This window comes from Mytilus edulis, chromosome 4, assembly GCF_963676685.1.
Source record: "Mytilus edulis chromosome 4, xbMytEdul2.2, whole genome shotgun sequence".
Lineage (NCBI taxonomy): Eukaryota > Metazoa > Mollusca > Bivalvia > Mytilida > Mytilidae > Mytilus > Mytilus edulis.
The window spans coordinates 67,422,750-67,442,922 of record NC_092347.1 but is presented as its reverse complement, the minus strand read 5'-3'; the positions used below and the strand labels follow the sequence as shown (position 1 = coordinate 67,442,922).

Genomic DNA, 20,173 nt, shown 5'->3' with positions numbered 1-20,173 from the left:
TTGATTATAATCATAGGAATGTGATATGCTCCTTGTTATATTGATGAAAAAAATAGAGAATGTGTCCGTGGAACTAAGATGATGCTTCCACTTGCAAATGATGTAATAAAGGGTCATAACTCAAAAAATAATGTCACCCAAATTTATTCTTGATCTGAGCTTTCTGGTAATAAGCATTGTGTAAACCTTTCATAACATTTAGTAGAGACATAGGTTCCAAAACTGAAACCAATTATAAAAGGCATTACCTCTAGAATGGTAAAAATTATAACAAAATTTTAACTTGATCTGTGTTGTATTATAATAAGCATTGTCAACATAACTTTTGGCTGAAGCAAACTAAAGTTAGAGAGAAAGGAAACAAAAAAATCAAGAATATTTCCATTTGTAAATAAATTTCGACCGCCAAACTTTACACTTGATCTGTGTTTAGTGAAAATAAACATTGTGTATTAGTTCCATAACATTTGTTTGTGACAAACTAAGGATAGAGAACTATTGATTTATACTAAAGTTTGTATCCAGAAGTCATTCATCTTTAGAAGATAATGTGATACCAACATTTGATCTAATTTTTTTTTATTTTTTGCCGTTGTATAAAAACTACAAAAGTTACTTAATACAAGAAGTAATTGCAACAGGATGCTGTTACGATGTCTTCCAAACAAAGCTCCCATATCTCGCAATTTATATGGTCCCATATTTATTTCATTTGAATTTTTGTCCCATACAAGAATATATATGACTTAGGTGTGGGGATCTCCACCATTTACAAGTATTCAAACAGGAGGGGATGGTGGTGGCCCCAGGTACCATATCTACATTTCATTTGATTTGTTTTATTGTCCAATACAAGAAAAAATATGGTTTAGGGGTGGTGATGTTGACTGTTTACAAGTTTCAAACAAGAGGGGGTGGGATGACACCCTAAGGACTTTTCTTTTATTTCATTTCTTTTATTGTCCCCAACAAAAATATATATGGTTAAAGGGTGGGGATCTGGACCGTTTACAAAATAATAGCACATTCTCAAATTGAACAGGGTAGGGGTGACCCCCAGGAACTTCCCTTTAATTTCATTTGATTTGTTTTATTGTCCCCTACAAGAATATATATGGTTTATGGGTGGGGATGTTGAATGTTTACAACTTTTCAAACAAGAGGGGGTGGGGTGACCTCCTAGGAACTTCCCTTTAATTTCATCTGATTTTTTTTATTGTCCCATTTAAAAATATATATGGTTTATGGGTTAGGATCTGGACCGTTTAAAAGATAAAAGCATATTCTGAAATTGAATGTCCTTTAATCATTCTGAAGACTGCATGTATCTATCACTTACAGTTTTCAAGTTAAATTCATTTAAAAATTTTCGAAAATAAAATTCCATAGGGTTCTATAGTAAACCCCTCCCTCCTTTCTACCCCCAAAAATACGCCTTAATAGACCTCAATGGATAAACAATGGATAAACGAAAGATTGTTGGCACACCTAGACATATTAGTCTACCATTCTATGAAACCCTAAGTAAATCCGACAAGCAGTTTTGGAGAAACGCTGCAGAGAAGTTTATTTTAAAAGTGGCGGAAAAAGAAGAAGAGGAAGAACTAGATTTGTAATATCAGCAATAACGGATAGAACCCCTGTCCACCTATTGCCAGGCAAGGGGCAGCCATTTTGAAATTTCCAAAGTCAAAGAGTGCATCTGCACATGCAAATAATCCTAAGGGTAAAGTTTTATTAAGTTTGGAGCATTTTGAAATGTTGGACATTTTTGCTGTTTCCATGGTAACGACAGCCATTTTGGAAATTTCAACTTCAAAATAATAATAATAATAAATAAATACAATATTTATAGAGGGCATTATATAATAACACAAATTACTCTAAGCGCTTCACATTAAAAAAATATATAAAAAATCTATACAACAGTCTGCACATATCAGACACATTTTTTTTAGCTAGATACACTTGTCATGATTGTGGCTAAGTTTAATGAAAACTTAGTGCTGAGGAACTTTGTAATTATAAAGGGTGTCTGAAGTTACTAGAATATTATATTAAAAAAACTAGAGGCTCTCAAGAGCCTGTGTCGCTCACCTTGGTCTATTTGCATATTAAACAATGGACACAGATAAATTCTTAACAAAATAGTGTTTTGGTAATGGTGAGGAGTATGTAGATTTACTGATCATTGTTGTTGCTACAATTATCTCTACCTATAATGAACTTGGTCCAGTAATCACAGTGGAAAATATTTTCTAAAAATTTACAAAAATTTATGAAAAATGTTAAAAATTTACTATAAAGGGCAAAATTTCCTTAAGGGGTCAATTGACAATTTTGGTTAGTTGACTTATTTGTAGATCTTATTCTTCTGAACATTAATGCTTTTAACAGTTAATCTCTAATATTCAAAATAATTAAAAAAAACCAGCAAAATTAACTTAAAATTAACAATTCAGGGGCAGTAACCCAACAATGGGATGTCTGATTAATCTGAAAATTTCAGGGCAGATAGATCTTGACCTGATAAATAATATTACTCCATCTCAGATTTGCTCTAAATGCTTTGGTTTTTGAGTTATAAGCCAAAAACTGCATTTTACCCCATATGTTCTATTTTTAAACATGGTGGCAATCTTGGTTGGTTGCCTGGGTCACCGGACACATTTTATAAACTAGATACCCCAATGATGATTGTGGCCAAGTTTGGTTTAATTTGGCCCAGTAGTTTTTTAGAGGAGAAGATTTTTGTAAAAGTTAACGACGACGGACGCTGGACGCAAAGTGATGAGAAAAGCTCACTTTGCCTTTTAGGCCAGGTGAGCTAAAAACGATTTGTTTTGTTATATATAATTTGTAGTAAAAATAAAATCTTATATCAAAGCAAACTCATATTAATAGCCTGTATAATATCATACTACACTGCGTTTCTATCTTAAAACACTAACAGAAAAATTTAATGATTGTTTTGAAATTAACCCAAATATCACAGAACTTGTAATTGGTATATTACTTAAAATTGAATAGCAATATATCCTCAGGAAATCAAGCGTTTATTTTAATAGTAAGATACTATATCTTTATCCATAATGTTGTTCATGAATATAACAAAATCAATGCCTTCAATGCTTTTTTGTGTGTTTTTGGCTATTGTTGTCATTTTTGAGCAAACAGGAATAAAACACTTATAATTTGAAAATCTTCTTATTTTAACTTGGTTTTAACTCATTTCTTAAGTTTTACATAAATTTTCACTATTTGCAGTTAAATAATTTTGACTGTGTTGACATGATGTATCATTTAACTACACCTGGGTACAAAAGAAAGAAAAAAAACAGCAACACAGGAATTTGTCCATAGTATATGGACTCACAACTGAGATTATCAGTTTATGTGTTCAGTGAACCATGAAATTGGATCAAAATTCTAATTGGCATTAAAATTAATAAATAGATCAAACCATAGTCTAGGGATAATGTGAATTAGTTTCAAGTTGATTGGTCATTTCAACTTCATCCAAAACTACTTTAACCACAAATTTTAACCTGAAGAGGGACAACTGACAAAAGAATGGTTGAACAAAAAACCAGACAAACAAACTGTAAAACATAATGTCCTCTACTATCAATGTGAGGGGGGATCCAATACTTAATCGATAGGGGTGACTCTAGAGTCTGGCTGTTACCCAAAGCTTAATAATTGATATTTTTAAAAATGTGTTCCTTTTCATAAATTGTTTTAGTCAAATGTTACCTTTTTTTCATAATTTCTGGGCTTCATTTGATGTGTAATGTAACAGTATAGAAAACTAAAATGTCAAAAGAGAGAAAAATGGTATATTGGTTGATTAAAAAACACAGACAATAACACCAAGAAAGATGAGACAAAGAGTTATTAATTTCTGATAGTTTACCTGACCTATTCACTTGTTTTTAAACTTGAAAAAATTGCTTTTTGCAGCTTTGTCTTATCACCTTGTATACAGGAAGTGCCCCCTCCCTGGAGACTATTGTAAGTGGTGCATAAAAAGAACCTTTGTGAGCATTCTGATAAACCTAAAGTAGTCAACAGAGAACTTCTGTTGAGTATTGTGTGATTTCAGAGAAGTTGCATTGACAAACAGTTGCAGTAGTATATTACTTAAAACCAGATTATCACCCTTGGATAACATGACAATGAAAAAATGCATTGAGTTTAAAAAACAAAAATACTAAATCTATAAGTATCTACCAACAAATAAAATGATGTTGTATTTTTTCAATATCAATCATAAATTTTCAAGCATTTAAATATAAAAACTTATTAAGTCATAAAAAGTTAATTTGTTACATTTTTTTTTAGCATATTTCACAATATAATTTCCATTCTTATGGTTTTTTTTCAGTTTTTGAATACATTTAAGGCCTTAATCTAAATATCAATCTTTCCGGTTTTCATTTGTCAAATACAAAAATATCAATAAAACAATTTCCCTAATTTAACACTTTTGGAAAACCATCATTACATTCAAATAAATTCTAGGTCAAATTTTAAAAATTGAGAATGGAAATGGGGAATGTGTCAAAGAGACAACAACCCGACCAAATAAAAAAACAACAGCAGAAGGTTACCAACAGGTCTTCAATGTAGCGAGAAATTCCCGCACCTGAAGGTGTCCTTCAGCTGGCCCCTAAACAAATATATACTAGTTCAGTGATAATGAATGCCATACCAATTTCCAAATTGTACACAAGAAACTAAAATTAAAATAATACAAGACTAACAAAGGCCAGAGGCTCCTGACATATTTGATATCAATATTTATGCTAAACCAATTTTTTTTGGGAAAAAATATTCATTGTTAATGGCCAAAAAGAGTCATTAGTATATCTCTTCCTTTCATTCAATTCTTAAAATAAAATATACATGATCTTTGACAACACAGAATTTCATTTAATTAAAATCATATCCATCAATAAAGTCTTTTACATGCTTTGGTAAAAAACAAGATGCAGTTAACTGGAAACCAGACAGCTTTACATTTGTTTTTGAAACTAATTCAGTCCATGGTTGTCTTTCACCTTTCTGACCCTTGACTGGAATTGTACAAAGATTCCAAATTGTGGTTTTTGAACCTTTGTACCACTGCACCTTTAATTTGTCCCCAACAAATTCCACAACTTTACCAATTTGTGGCCACTTGCCAGCATATGTTGGTACATCAAAAACGCCAAAATCATCTACTTTCAGTGGGCTATTAGCTGTCTTTGTTTTCTTTCCAAGTATAATCTGCAAAAAGTTATATTTTGATAAATTAAAGAACCTTTTGTAAACAAGAGGCCATATTATAATACATGTTCCTCCCATATATAGTGCAAATTAAACTGTCTGAGTGACCATGAGCAAGCCTTTATTAGCAAACATATGTTTTGTTTTCTCTTTTTTAAATGATATCAATATTTTCTTAAACAAATTTATGTTTTATTGTTAGATTTTTGAGCTTTTCATATTGTTGAATCTGATCATTATTGAAGGAGTGCAGTGAACAATAGTTGCTAGCATCTGTCAATTATTCTCTGGTGGGGAAATCTCATTGGCAATCATACCACATCAAGCTAGAAATTAGTTTTACTAAAAAATAAAAATAAAACAACAGAGTTGTGGTATGTCCCCCATGGTGCACATATTTTATCTATCCAAGGTTGAAGGACAATATTCTTGATAAAAACACTTTTTTGGTAGCCCTGTCATAGCACTTTTCATAAATCTAATTTTTCAAGAGGCATAACTCTTGAAAAAAGGATGGGATTGTCCACTGGTCTAATATGACGTGCTTCTTTCACATACATAATATTGAATTCTTCAGAATAATGAATTTTATCAAATCATCATGCACTTAATATATTTCCTAAACTTTCAAACACTTTCAAACTCTTAAATGGTGAATATGATAGTACTAATCACTAATCACAGTGCCAGCCATTTGCTTCTTTACAAAAAAAAAAAGGGAGGTTCATGGAAGTGCCTACACAAATGCTTTTACACTTATACTTACCTTAATTGTCCTATTCAGAATTGTAATAATTAATGCAAGCTATACTTTATTGTAGTTTTAAAATGGGTAGGCATTATATTTGTGTTATTTTAGCCCTCACTATGCCTCGGGCAATAATAATCATGAGTATAATGCCTGTTACCCTGTTAAAACTACAATAAAAGTATAGCTTGCATCAATCATTTCTTAATTATAGAACTTTTCCAACATATTCCTGATATCTACCTATAGTATAAGTTTTATGAAAATCTGGGAAGATTTGTACAAGTTAGGGCACTACAGAGGCCAATATACTTAAATTCAATATTTCCAAGGGCATAACTCTTTAAAAGAAAGTTGGTCATCCACCCTCATAGAATTTGTCACAGATAGAACTGATGTTAAATTTTAGAATAAGTTTTTAAAAAAATCTGACAAGAATGGTACCTAAAAGTATTTTGTCAACAGAAATTTATTGAGTAATAATTCTGAAAATGCATCAAACAGTATATCTAACTTATATATATATAAACCCTGAAACCAAATTTCAGAAATCCTTGTATAGTAGCTATTTCTATAGAAAAATGTGATGTAAGTTTTCAACATGGCTACCCTGTGTAAAACACGAAGTAATTGTAACAGGATGCTGTTATGAAGTCTCCCAAACAAAGCTCCAATAACTCCCCATTCATATGGTCCCATGTTCATTTGATTTAATTTTTTGTCCCATACAAGAATATATATGGCTTACAAGTAGGGATCTCCACCATTTACAAGTTTTCAAACAGGAGGGGGTGGTGGTGACCCCCAGGGACTTTACCTATATTTCATTTGATTTGTTTTATTGTCCCCTACAAGATAATATATGGTTTAGGAGTGGGGATCTGGACTGTTTACAAGATAATAGTACATTCTCAAATTAAACGGGGTGGGGGTGACCCCCAGGAACTTCCATCTAATTTCATGTGATTTGTTTTATTGTCCCATACAAGAATATATATGGTTTAGGGGTGGGGATCTGGACCGTTTTCAAGTTTTCAAACGAGAAGGGTTGGGGTGACCCCCTAGGGACTTCCCTTTTATTGCATTTGATTTGTTTTATTGTCCCCTACAAGAATATATATATTTTAGGGGTGGGGATCTGGACCGTTTACAAGTTTTCAACCTAGAGGGGGTGGGGTGACCCCCTAGGGACTTCCCTTTTATTTCATTTGATTTGTTTTATTGTCCCCTACAAGAATATATTTGGTTTAGGGGTGGGGATCTGGACGGTTTACAAGTTGCCAACCTAGAGGGGGTGGGGTGACCCCCTAGGTCAATCTGACAAGCGGTTTTGGAGAAACGCTGCGGACAAGTTCTTTTTTTAAAGCGGCGGAAGAAGAAGAAGAAGAATAATAATAAAAATAATAAGAACTGAGCAAAACCGATAAGTCTCCAAACTTTGTTTTGGAGACTTAATAATACCAGTGTTTGGAAAACAGGAAATTGTTAAGTGATAAATCTGAAAACACATCACACAGTATAGCTGACTTATATAAACCCTGAAACCAAATTTTGGAAATTCTTGTTAAGCAGTTCCTGAGAAAAAAAGCAAAGAAAATATACATGGGACTGACAGAGGTTAAACAGTTTACCACAACTTTTTAAAAGTTGGAGTATAATAATAATTACAAAACAAATACATACTGGTGCATATACTTCCTCTTCTTCCAGGAAATCAAAGACTTCCGTATTTGGTGTGTCAAGATTTACTGGTAATGTTGCATTGGTATTCTGCTTAGCTTCAATAATTTCATAAAGTCTGAATGGCAAATCTCCTGCTGTTTCTGAAATTATTTTTTAAATGTTATTAACTATTTGTCAGTATTAATTAATCTTTTTTTTTTTTTTACCAAAAGGCAGTTTATGCTTCACAGAGCAGTGAATTGCTATGACATCATTTTGCTTAAACATGAAGCTAATGGCCATCATAAATTTCCATTGAATTGGAAAGTATTTACTCTTTATTTTAGATAAGTGGTAATGAAATCATATATTTCCTTTGCTTTATTAAAAAAGAAGATGTGGTACAATTGCCAATGAGACAAGAATTAACAAGTCTAGGTCACCATAAGGCTTTCCACAATGAGCAAAGCACATACCATATTATTCAGCTATAAATTATGCCTCAAATTGACAATGTAAAACAATTTAAAAAAAAATAAAAAAATGTGACGACAACCACTGAACTGAAGGCTCCTGAATTGGGACAGGCATGACATACATAATGTGGCTGGGTTAAACATGTTAGCCAGACTTTTAGGTTTCCTGCTCATACAATGATTTTTTTTGTCAAGGGTCAAAATTCGAAGCTTTTCGACAAAGAATATATGAAGAACAGAAAATCACAACAATTTCACCAGTGTAGTAGATTCTACTTTTTTTAATATTTGTAAAACATAACCTATTATTTTAACACTATATAATTACATAAGATGTATGTTTCATTTTAATACTTTATTTTGATTGGTTAACTGCACATCACGTGTTATTCCGTAAGCAATTGCATCACTCAATAAAACTTTTCATTAATGATAGCACGTGGTCCCACAATAAAGTGCAAAAGTGAATAAAATACAAAATTTATAAAATTCGTGTTTTCATGATCATAGCTAAAAAATGTAATTATAAGTATTAAATGCTTCTTTTTGTAACTTTATAGTATTTTTGAACATGTATCAATAGATACTACTTTTTTACAAAGTATGAACAAATTATTTTAGACTCCCATACCACTATAACAAGGTAGATAAGCTGTTGCATAAAATGAATTCATTTGGTCACTGTGTCTATAAAATTGTGTATCACAAGGACTGTTACATGTTCAGTTATAATCTAATATAAGACATTATCATATACTTAGACTAAATAACATATAAATTTTACCATATGATAATAGCATTAAATTGGACGTAAATTTCATATTTTTCGAATTGGTGCTTAGCGGGCTGATATGAAAAGTTTATCACATGCTTCGATTGTTATCACATGCCTTTCCGTAACGTTATCACATGGCATTCCGGTGATACTCGGCCAATTTCGGAAAATACCAATGGTACGTTTTCAGTAAAAAACATTACAAAGTAGTAAATAAAACAATTATAATGGAAATTATATCGTTTAAAATAATAAAAATAATTAAAAAACAAACAAATTATTAAATAAATGTTTTCAATTTTTTGTGAAACATAATTTAGAAAGTTTCTTTAAAGAAAATTAATTTTTCCAAACAATGTTCACAATTATGTATATTGTTGAATAATTTTTTGTCAATTCGTTTATATGAAACTGTTGTGGGTTTTTTCTCTCTCTGTTGAGGCATATGATAGAAAAATTTCATATATAATGTATCAAATTTTGGGTCCAACGTCCGTGAACGTTTTTACCGTAACTTTAAACTTCAGGAACCACGTAAACATGGTATGCGGCTGTTGGGCTGATACTACATGTGATATGAAAAATGCCATGTAATAATCTGATAGTATTATATGGTCAACTACAGAATTTGTTAATATAACTTAGTGAAAACAAAATTGATAAGTAAACAGACTACTCTTTTTAATAATCACTCATTAATCATGTCAAAAGATACAGATCTCATGAAGAGGTAAAAGGATTATCATTAAAATCAAGATTACACATACCAGTACTGTTTGCAGATAGGAAAAGTTGCCTCCACCAAACTATGTCTTCACTTTTAAAATATTTAAAAGCCTTTTCAATGTCATTTTCTAGTTTAACTAGGTCAACTTTTTCAAAGTTAGGCTCTATAATATTTGGCTGTCCAGATGGTCTTGATTTTAGAAGGTATTTTTCTGTACCTTCACAATGGTCCCAATTCTGAAGATACAATGTTATAAAGCATTAAAGGCACTGTGATATAATGCTTTGATTATTTTCTGCTAGTATAAAACATATCTTTATTACAATTATTAGAAATAATAATACTGTCCAATACATATACATGTACCATGAATTCCCATTTAAATCGAAGGCAAATTCCCAGCAAAATCGATGTTTTGTTAAGGCAATCAACAAATTTATTCTGATAAAAATATAAAATGGAAGAGGCACAATGGAATTTAAATATGGTAAAAGATCATGACAAAGTTTCATTAACAGCAAAAAATAGGGTAGTTACAAGGATTAGTATAGATATCTGTTTGTTGTTTATATTGCATTGTGTTGTTCTGAAGCTTTCAGTTTTTGTACTAAATAATAAAATTCTAAGATTAGCCGTCGTAGCATTTAATTTTTTACCAATGTTAGTCTTCACGCTGAGTGGCAACCCCAGGCAGGTAAAAATCATATCTACAGGCCAACAGAATCTAACTAAACATTTTCAAAAATTGAGCTCTGGGACTGTAGATTTTGCACTTCATTGTGAAGACTGATGTTATGAGGAGGTTTATGCACCAGTAAAAGAAAGGGGGAGGGGGGGTTCAAACTGTAAACTCCTATTCAGATGCATTGCTCATTCACAAACTAGAGGCTCTAAAGTGTCGCTCACCTTGGTCAATGTGCATTTTGAACAATGGACACAGATAAATTCATGACATAATTGTGTTTCGTTGATGGTGATGTGTTTGTAGATCTTACTTTACTTAACATTCTTGCTGCTTACAATAATCTCTATCTGTAAAGATCTTGGCACAGTAGTTTGAGTGTAAAATGTGAGTGCAAATCTACAAATTTTATGAGAAAATTGTTAAAATTGACTATGAAGGGCAATTATTATTTCTTAGGGGTCAATTGACCATTTTGGTCATGTTGACTTATTTTTAGGTTTTACTTTGCTGTACATTATTGTTGTTTACAGTTTATCTCTATCTATAATAATATTCAAGATAATAACAAAAAACAGCAAAATTCAGGGGCAGCAACCTGAACATTCTTGCTGCTTACAATTATCTCTTTCTATAATAAACTTGGCCCAGTAGTTTTGGTGGAAAATGTTAGTAAAAATTTACAAATTTTATGAAAATTGTTAAAAATTGAGTATAAAGGACAATAACTCCTTTAGGGTCAATTGACCATTTTGGTCATGTTGACTAATTTTAAGGTCTTACTTTGCTGTACATTATTGCTGTTTACAGTTTATCTCTATATATACTAATATTCAAATTAATAAAAAATAAACGGTAAGATTTCCTTAAAATTATCAATTCAGGGGCAGCAACCTAACAACGTGTTGTCTGAACAATCTGAAAATTTCAGGGCAGATAGATTTTGACCTGATAAACAATAAAATCACAGTCAGATTTGCTCTAAATGGTTTGGTTTTTGAGTTATAAGCGGAAAGCTGCGTTTTATCCCTATGTTCTATTTTTAGCTGTGATGGCCATCTTGGTTGGTTGGCGGGTCACGCCACACATTTTTTAAACTAAATACTCCAATGATGATTGTGACCAAGTTTGGTTTAATTTGGCCCAGTAATTTCAGAGGAGAAGATTTTTGTAAAAGCTACTGACGACAGATGACGCCGGACTCCAAGTGATGAGAAAAGCTGGTGACCTAAAAAGGAAAGGGGTTTTTCAACCCCGGCCCCCTGGATTCGCCACTGTTCTCCATATGTGATAGGTACAAGGAGCAATGATATTGAGTTGATGCTAATGTTTTGTTAATACTATAATCAAATGCAAAGCTCTATATAAAAAAAAATATCTTGCAAAGATTACCAATTGGTTATTTTATTTAGATTTTGCCTATGATGTTGTTGATGTTTTCTTTTGACAACAGGTGCACACTAAAACTCGAGCATCAACATAATTTCTCACTTTATTATGTTGAGAAAGGTAATTAGTACGACTAGAAAGTTTTCATAGTTTTATATACAGGAACTTGATCATCTTTACCTTATCATTGGCATATGCCTTTGTAAACAGCATTGCTCTTCCATTTTCATCAGATTCAAATTTGAAGGCATGTGGTTTTGAATGTCCAGAAATAGACGAAATGTGAGGAGCAATCCACTCAGTAACATTAAATACATCTTCAGTGATTATACCAGTCGGTGATAATGTGGTACACTTTTCAAAACCCTTGATGAGTGATGGCAATGTCAGTGCAGAGTGGTCTGTAAGCCAATGTGAAAACCTACAATTGAAGTAGTTAGATTTACATCAATTTTATAAATAATTTAAATTTATTAATTACTCTGTAAAAATATCAAATCTACTGTCTTTAAATCATTTTTACACAAGCGGCTGTCACAACGACAGCAAACCGGATTTATTAACAGATATTTGTGTCCTGGCAATATCACAAGAACCATTACTGATGAATGGTGAAAGTGAAAATTGTCAATATCAAATTTGACCTTCATTTTGTCATCAGTATCAACATATTAAAATTTGAAAAGCTTAGATTGAATGGTTCATGAGTAAATGCAACAACGTGAATGGAAACGCCATTTTACGATCATAAAAGAACCATAACTCCTGAACGGTAAAAGTCAAAATTGTCATTATTGAACTTGACCTCTATTTTATCATCAGTAACAACATGTAAAAATTTCAAAAGCTATGGTTGAATGGTTCATTAGAAAATGCACAGACACGACTGGAAACACCATTTTTCAATCTTTCACGAACCATAACTCCTGAACGGTAAAAGTCAAAATCATCATTATTGAACTTGACCTCCATTTTATCATCAGTAACAACATAATAAAATTTTGGAAGCTTTGGTAGAACAGTTTATGCGTAAATGCACAGACACAACTGGAAACTCCATTTTTCAATCTTTCAAGAACCATAACTCCTGAACGGTAAAAGTCAAAATCGCCATTATTGAACTTGACCTTCGTTTAGTTGTCAGAAACAACATATTAAAATTTTAAAGGTTTGGTTGAATGATTCATGAGTTGTTGCACTGACAACATTTGATTGCCGCCCGCCCGCCATACATCCCCAAATCAATAAACGACATTTTTGTCATAAAAATCCGGTTAAGAATCATTAATTTATCATTAGGCACTATCATAATAATATGTTTTGAAAAATATCTGTCATGGAATAATTTTATAAAGCATGTCTTCTACACAGTCTTCTTAAATATCCTCATGATCATGATAAACAGCTGTTAACCATAAAGTTCTACATTATCCGGGACAGACAGAAAGACAGTAATGCACAGACCCGAATACATAATGCCCCTATAATATAGGTAGGGCATGAAAACATTTTATATCAATTGAGCTAATTAATACATTGGCATGTTATATATAAGACTCTGGTAATACAAAAATGACTCATAATCACATTGACACCAGGGTGTTTACTAGTTTGTTTAATAACAAGTTAATAAGGCGACAAAGGATTAAATAAAGGTTCAAATTTTTGCCATATAAAATTGAGAATGGAAATGTGGAATTTGTTAAAGAGACAATGACATGACAAAAGAGCAGAAAACAGCTAAGGTCCACCTATTTAAGTCTTAAACACAGCAAGATATATCTGCACCCAAAGACTGACTACTAATAAAAAAATGTTTACCAGTTCAATTAGACGTAATACTCAACTCGAAATATATAAAAGAAACTAAAATTAAAATTCATATAAGACTAACATAGGCTAGAGACTCCTGACTTGTAAAAAGCGCAAAAAAAAACAGGGTTGAACATGTTTTTTTTTTAGATTTCAAAATTTTCCCTCAACCTCTAATCAATATAGAAAAGAAAAAAAAAAACACAGCAAAAAACCCAGTTTTTAAGAAGTCTGAGTCCAATGTCAAAATAGGTAACAAAAGAAACTTACACAAAATGACTATTAGCAGTAATGAACATGCCAACTCCAGACCTCAATTAAACTGATTGAAATATTATGTCTTCATCATACGAATATTGAGCACAATCCATGCCATGAGGGGTTTGGTATCATACCATCATAAAATAAATGAGAAGAGCATACCTGGTATAATTATTCACCCCTATCATATTAACTACTTGTTTTAGAATAAATGTGTTTATTTCTGTTGCAAAACTCCTATAAGTGAATCAGTACTAGAACCAAAATGTGTCTTAGGTGACCTTACAATATTATCATAGCTATATCCCTTCTTAATAAGTATATTTAAAGGTTTTGCTAGATTTCTTAGGTGAATCTTGACATTTTTGTGCTTTGTTTAGAATATTACCATAATAGATTGGATGAGAAATATCTAAAAGTATAACTGTCTGCATAAATAAACATGATGTTTTTGACTAGTTTGTAATATCTTATACCCTGTTGTTATAATCTTTCCGTAAGTCACTGTCACCTAGACCTTTATTATATTTTGTGCATTTTTCCTTTGATCTTTATTTTATGATAATTTTTCATATCATGATACTTGCTTGAGATGGAAAATAATTGCTAGAAACTAAGGAAGGACGTGGAGTTGTTTATGAAATTGACAAAATTGTCTTAGGTAGAATAGGGATAAACAGATTATCCTTGGTCATCTCAACTTGATTGCTTTTCTTGCTTTCGGCGTCCCGTCTCAATCCAAAAAACAAATCTTGTTGAGATGATCAATGATAATCTAATAAAAAACTGAGTTTCCACATTTTCTTGCCTTAAACAGAGAATAAACTTGTATATTTTTCCATAAGATTCATGATTAAAATTGATGACTGTGAGTCACAGTTTAAGGGTACTGAATGACTCAATGTAAAAGTTGCTTAACTGTGCTGCAAAGAGATTTGATCCATGGTAAACATACAATATATACAAATGCTTCAGCAATCAACATGCTGGTTAATACCTTGAAAAAACTTGATCAATATCTTCATGTGTGTGGCCAACTGGTAAAAATGAAACCTTTATTTTTTTGAAGACTTTTAGCTCCACCAACAATCCCAGAAAGGCAAACAGATACCTGCAATTAAAATTTTGTGTTGTCAATATAGACAATAGATGCAAACTGAGGGCAAAGCCTCAATTTATTTATATACGTGAATGAAAATTTGAAGAGCAATCTATCTTTGCTAATAAGGTTCAAATTAACTCTTGAAAACAAGATTTAGTTACTAATCTTACAGTAAAAGTGAGAAAAAACAATTGTGTGAAAATGACCAATGATCATCTGGTTATTGCAATTTTCCAATGATGCTGTTGAGGTTTACATTATCAATATGGCATGGTGTTGTTTTTAACAATCATTTCCACCAACTCTTCTAAAGTGTTCAGATTAAAGCACTATTTTATATTCTTTGAATGCAAATATGGTAAAAGAACAAAAAAGGCTTCTATTCCCTATTGACCTTCAAAGTGACAAATTTATTCTCACCAATTTAAATGATGTGAAATTTTAATGCTTTATTTTTTAAAGGTTTCATGAGGATGTTCATATAAAAAACACAACTTTCTTGTGATCATTACAAAAAAATTATCAACTTTAATCTTGTTCTGACAAAATTCATAGATAAACAAGATCTAATAATCTATCTCGTGTCAAACAATACTTCCTTGCTTTTGACAGTTTAAAAATCATAAATATCGCACAAGATCAGCAAGTCTTAAATGGCCTACCATTTTAAGATTAGAAAGTTTTTAAATCTTTAAGTACAGAAATATTTGCAACATTTGATGCAATAGCAAATCTTTTTATCTTTCTAAAATTGTGGTATAGGAGAATAAACTTATCAGAGGCTTCAAAGAGCCTGTGTCACTCACATATATCTAATGTGGTTTGTTAATCTTGTAAAATACAGTTCAAATCAAAATACATAGTACTAGATAATGATTGAGACCAAGTTCAGTTAATTTCCAAACAGTAGCAAAATTTTAAGCAAGTCATTCCATATAAGTCTCAAAATAATAACCCCTTATCATTATTCAAAATTAGTTTTAAAGTTGTGAGACCAAAAGAAACCTGTATGAACAATTGATTATGCAAAATTTGTTACCTCCAATTTAATGAGAAATGACTAAGCTCCCAAGTCTGGAATACTGATATGGTCGAAAGATCTCCAAATGATACCAAAATAGCAGGTACACAACTTCAATATATATACAAACTTCCTGTAATTATCTTTTTAAGGATTTTAAGTTAAAAACTGTAGGAGCAGTTCATTACACAAACTATGTTCTCCTTTTCCTAACCTGACCACTCAACATCACCAGACTATTGACCAGATTTTGACTTCCTAAAACCCAGAACAAATAAAAATAATGATTCTTTCAGAGGTGCTTTCCCTTAAATGATACTTTAAACTCAAATTGAAATTGACAATAAAAGTAAAACTTAAGGTGGAACCTAACACTACAGGGAGATAACTCTGTAATATCAGCTAAATGTTTTAATTATGTTGTGTTTTTAGGGGATTATTTAGTTTCTCAATGATCAAAATTAGTGTTTGTCAAACTGCTATGTAACCAGTGTAATTTTTCTGACAATTTGGTTGGTTCAAATTTTTTGAAATTTTTATATTTTTGTTAATAGGTCAAAGTAAATACTTTGTCAAAATTTTATGAAAATTTAAAGAGCCAAATTAATTTTAGTGAAAATGTTGGGTACCACCTTAAAAATCATATATTTAAATATATTGTGTTAGATGTACAAGAACAAAACAAATAGATCTTACCGATTCTTATTCTCTCTACCACAATTATCCATTTGCATATACAGTGTGGCTGGTAACTTTTCTTTTAACATCCACAATATATTTATCAAAACGTGAATAGTAAGGGCACTTCCATGTTGGTACTGCATGTAATCAAAAAAACCATATATCCCAACACCATGCACAATTGCTCCTAAAATGTACATACATAACTATTTTAAACAAGATGATGCAAGAAAAGAAACATAATTAATATTTTCCACCAACCAACATTACACATTTTTCCACATAAGAGCCAGGGGGTCTGTAAATCAAGGAAAAATAAGTTAAAATTCTGTTTTAAATTTTGATTGGCTATATAAAATAGTGATTTGACACATCATAAAAATAACTTTTCCAATATTTAGTCTTTCAATGATAAGTTTTTGGACATTGACCAACTGTCTTACGTTCATGATTTTTTTTTACATTCTTTAAAAACATTTAATTCAATGTCAACTGTATGGTTTTACTTTAATTTTGACTTTATGAATGTATATCATACCTGCCAAATGAACACGCAATTTCCAAAGACAGCTAACCATTGAACTGACATACATGTAGTGCGGTATTTCTGTCTTGCTTTGGTCCATCCCATCAATGATGATGCTCAGGTATTTGTCTGGATGTTTCTTTGCCTTTTGGATATGTTTATAATACTTTTGTCGTTCCAAGCTTTAAAAAAATATTTGTTATAACATTTATACTCAATAAGTCATTCTAAAAACATTATACATGTATTATGGTATAGGAATAAAAGTTCAAATATTTTTTATAATTACTTGTAACTTCTATGTCTTATAGGAACCTATGTTTCAATACTGTATTTGATATTTTTTCATAGATCTAATTTATATTATAACAATATAGACCCTAAGCTTAAGAGTGGGTGTATAACAAATAGAAAATTGTGTTAATGTTGATCTATAATCATTATACAACATATGACTACTCTTCTCAATCTCGAAATTTTTTAGTGTTTCATTTAACCCAAATTAAGAATGTACACCTCTGAGAGGCAACATTTTCTTCAAAAAAAGTAAAACTTTTTGTCTTAACCTGACTTTTGGGTTTATATGTCTAAAGAATAGATTGCGAGGAAAAAAATCATTATGATGATGCATTTTTTTTTATTGCGTAAAGGCCTTTTAAAAGTACGCAATTTTAATGATTTTCACAATTTCCATCAATTTACCCATTTCTGGGCTATTATCGTGAAATTAAATTTTAAGTCAAACTACCAAAAGAAGACAAAGTGGACCGTTCTAAATAAATTAAGACAGTTTTATCCTATTTTGATGTTTTTTCAAGTCAAATTTTCCATGCCGCCAATTTTTGTAAATTTGTGATTTTTCTCTGAACAAAAGGCATATAACATTAACTTGTTTGTTAAAGGACTGAATGAAAATATACATATTGAAAAATTGGTAATCTTTTGACTATCATTAACAACCAGTTCCATATCAATTGTTTTTATTGTTATTTTGTATTAACCAAAAGTATTTTTGCCCAACCTTTTAAGGAAGTCAAGGGGTATTATTGATTAATGGTCTGAGGTTCTATAAGACAGCCTGTGTCTGTGATCAGGTTTAAGTTTTTTGTATGGTAGTTTAGTAACTTGAAACTGAGTTCACATGTTTGTTAAGGATATTTCTCTTTTTATATAAAAGTTAATGATATGTTGAATTAGGGTTTTGACCCCAATTTCATTGTTTACTGAACAGGAATTAAATATACATAATGACCCATGCTATCACAAAAAAGTGCATAAATTTAAAAAAAAAAAAAAAATGATAAAAATTGATTTTTCATTATCTTATTGAAGAGATGTAATTATAAGTATTGAAATATTCTTGTTAATAAATGTCATAGGGTTGTAATATATTATTTTCCAAAGCTGCATTATACCGTACAATAGATTAACAATATACCTTTGTTTCTTTAGATGTTCATTGCGCATACTAATTAATACAAGTCTGCTTTTTTTGTCTTTGACATCAGCCAAATGAAGCTTAATTCTTGTGCATATATTACATTTGGAAAGTCTGGAATTCTAAAATATAAATAAATGAATATAATTTGAATCCAAATCTCATAAGGCAGCAACCATTTGATTTTCTGGGGGGGGCTATGGTTTTTTTTTCTGGACAAATTTTTTTTTTCGACTGCGGCGAAAAACAATTTTTTTCTTTCAATTTTAGCATTACATAAAGTGGCAGCTGAGGGTGAAACAAACAATTTTTTTTTCTCAGAATCAAAAACAAATTATTTTTTTCTCCAAAAACTGGAAACAAACTTTTTTTTCCAAAAAAAACCATAGCCCCCCCCCCAGAAAATCAAATGGTTGCTGCCTAATTGGTCTCTATAATTTTCAATATTCAAATTAGATATTTTCAATATCTTTAAAAAATTGTTTAGTGTCTTGATTCTCATTTTATAGTCATTTATACTGTTTAATTGTGTTACAATAGAGTATTACCTGTTTAATTGTTTTTTTTCAATTTATATATTATATGTTCTATTTTTAGCCTTGGTGGCCATCTTGGTTGCTTGGCCGGATCGCCAGACACATTTTTTAAACTAGATACCTTAATAATGATTTTGACCATGTTTGGTCAAATTAAGCACAGTGGTTTCAGAGGAGAAGATTTTTGTAAAGGTTTACAGATGCTGGACGCCAAGTGATAAGAAAAGCTCAATTGGTGCTTTGGGCCAGGTGCTAAAAAAGACACAATGCTAAGATGCTCCATGCTATTAATGAATATTTTATACTTGAAGATGTCCAAATATAACTAAACATGCATTACCTTAGGTATCTTTACATGTGGCAAATCTTTCTTCCACATCTTATAAAAATGTTTTTCTGAGATAAGAGGTGACTGCAATTGAGTTAATTCTTCTTTCATGTTCTCATATATGCCTTGTTTGGTGAGGCACGGTGGCAGATGTAACTCACACTTGTCTGGCTGCATTTGTGCATATTTTGTAATAAAGTCCCTCAACCAAACCATGGCATACTGAGTAGCCACACCTGTTCTACCTTCTTTATTGCCCTGTGAAGGAATAGTTTTTTCACAATCTGGAATCAGAAAGAACTTTAAACAGATCTACTCCAAAATGGAATACAAAACATCATGTTATACATCTAAATAGTTTACTTAGGGCTGTTCCATAAAATTAAAACATACAGCAGGTCCAAGGAAGACACACATTAATCTATTGGTGGGTAAAAAATACATTGACAATTTAAGTGGTATTGCAAGTTTACTAGTCTTATGCTGATAAGTTAACCATTATTAACAAGGACCCAGAAGTTCATAGATTTCTAGTCAAGGAATTTTCATAACTTTTAAGTTCCAGAACAGCTAATGGAATGCAACAGATTGAAATGATTCAACCGGTAAATTTCTAAGACATTGTCATTACAATTGTTTCCATCGACTTTGAAAACAAAATTACTCTGGATTCATTATCATTTGTCGGATACCAATTTTCATGGATTTCGTTGGTACAAGTGAACCAGGAATTAAAAT

At 31.2% G+C, this 20,173-nt stretch overlaps 1 protein-coding gene across 1 annotated transcript in view; it reads right to left on the bottom strand.

Moving 5' to 3' along the window:
* Nucleotides 1-4,843: 4,843 nt before the first annotated feature.
* LOC139520291 (uncharacterized) overlaps nucleotides 4,844-20,173 on the bottom strand; it is a 36,544-nt gene continuing 21,214 nt past the window's right edge. The window contains exons 7-15 of the mRNA XM_071312806.1: nucleotides 19,448-19,719; nucleotides 18,572-18,693; nucleotides 17,146-17,315; nucleotides 16,623-16,794; nucleotides 14,801-14,914; nucleotides 11,911-12,151; nucleotides 9,700-9,895; nucleotides 7,703-7,842; nucleotides 4,844-5,271 (exon numbers count right to left, since the gene is read on the bottom strand). Coding sequence (XP_071168907.1) covers nucleotides 4,936-5,271; nucleotides 7,703-7,842; nucleotides 9,700-9,895; nucleotides 11,911-12,151; nucleotides 14,801-14,914; nucleotides 16,623-16,794; nucleotides 17,146-17,315; nucleotides 18,572-18,693; nucleotides 19,448-19,719 — 1,763 coding nt within the window. The 3' untranslated portion in view covers nucleotides 4,844-4,935. The remainder of the gene's footprint in view (nucleotides 5,272-7,702; nucleotides 7,843-9,699; nucleotides 9,896-11,910; nucleotides 12,152-14,800; nucleotides 14,915-16,622; nucleotides 16,795-17,145; nucleotides 17,316-18,571; nucleotides 18,694-19,447; nucleotides 19,720-20,173) is intronic.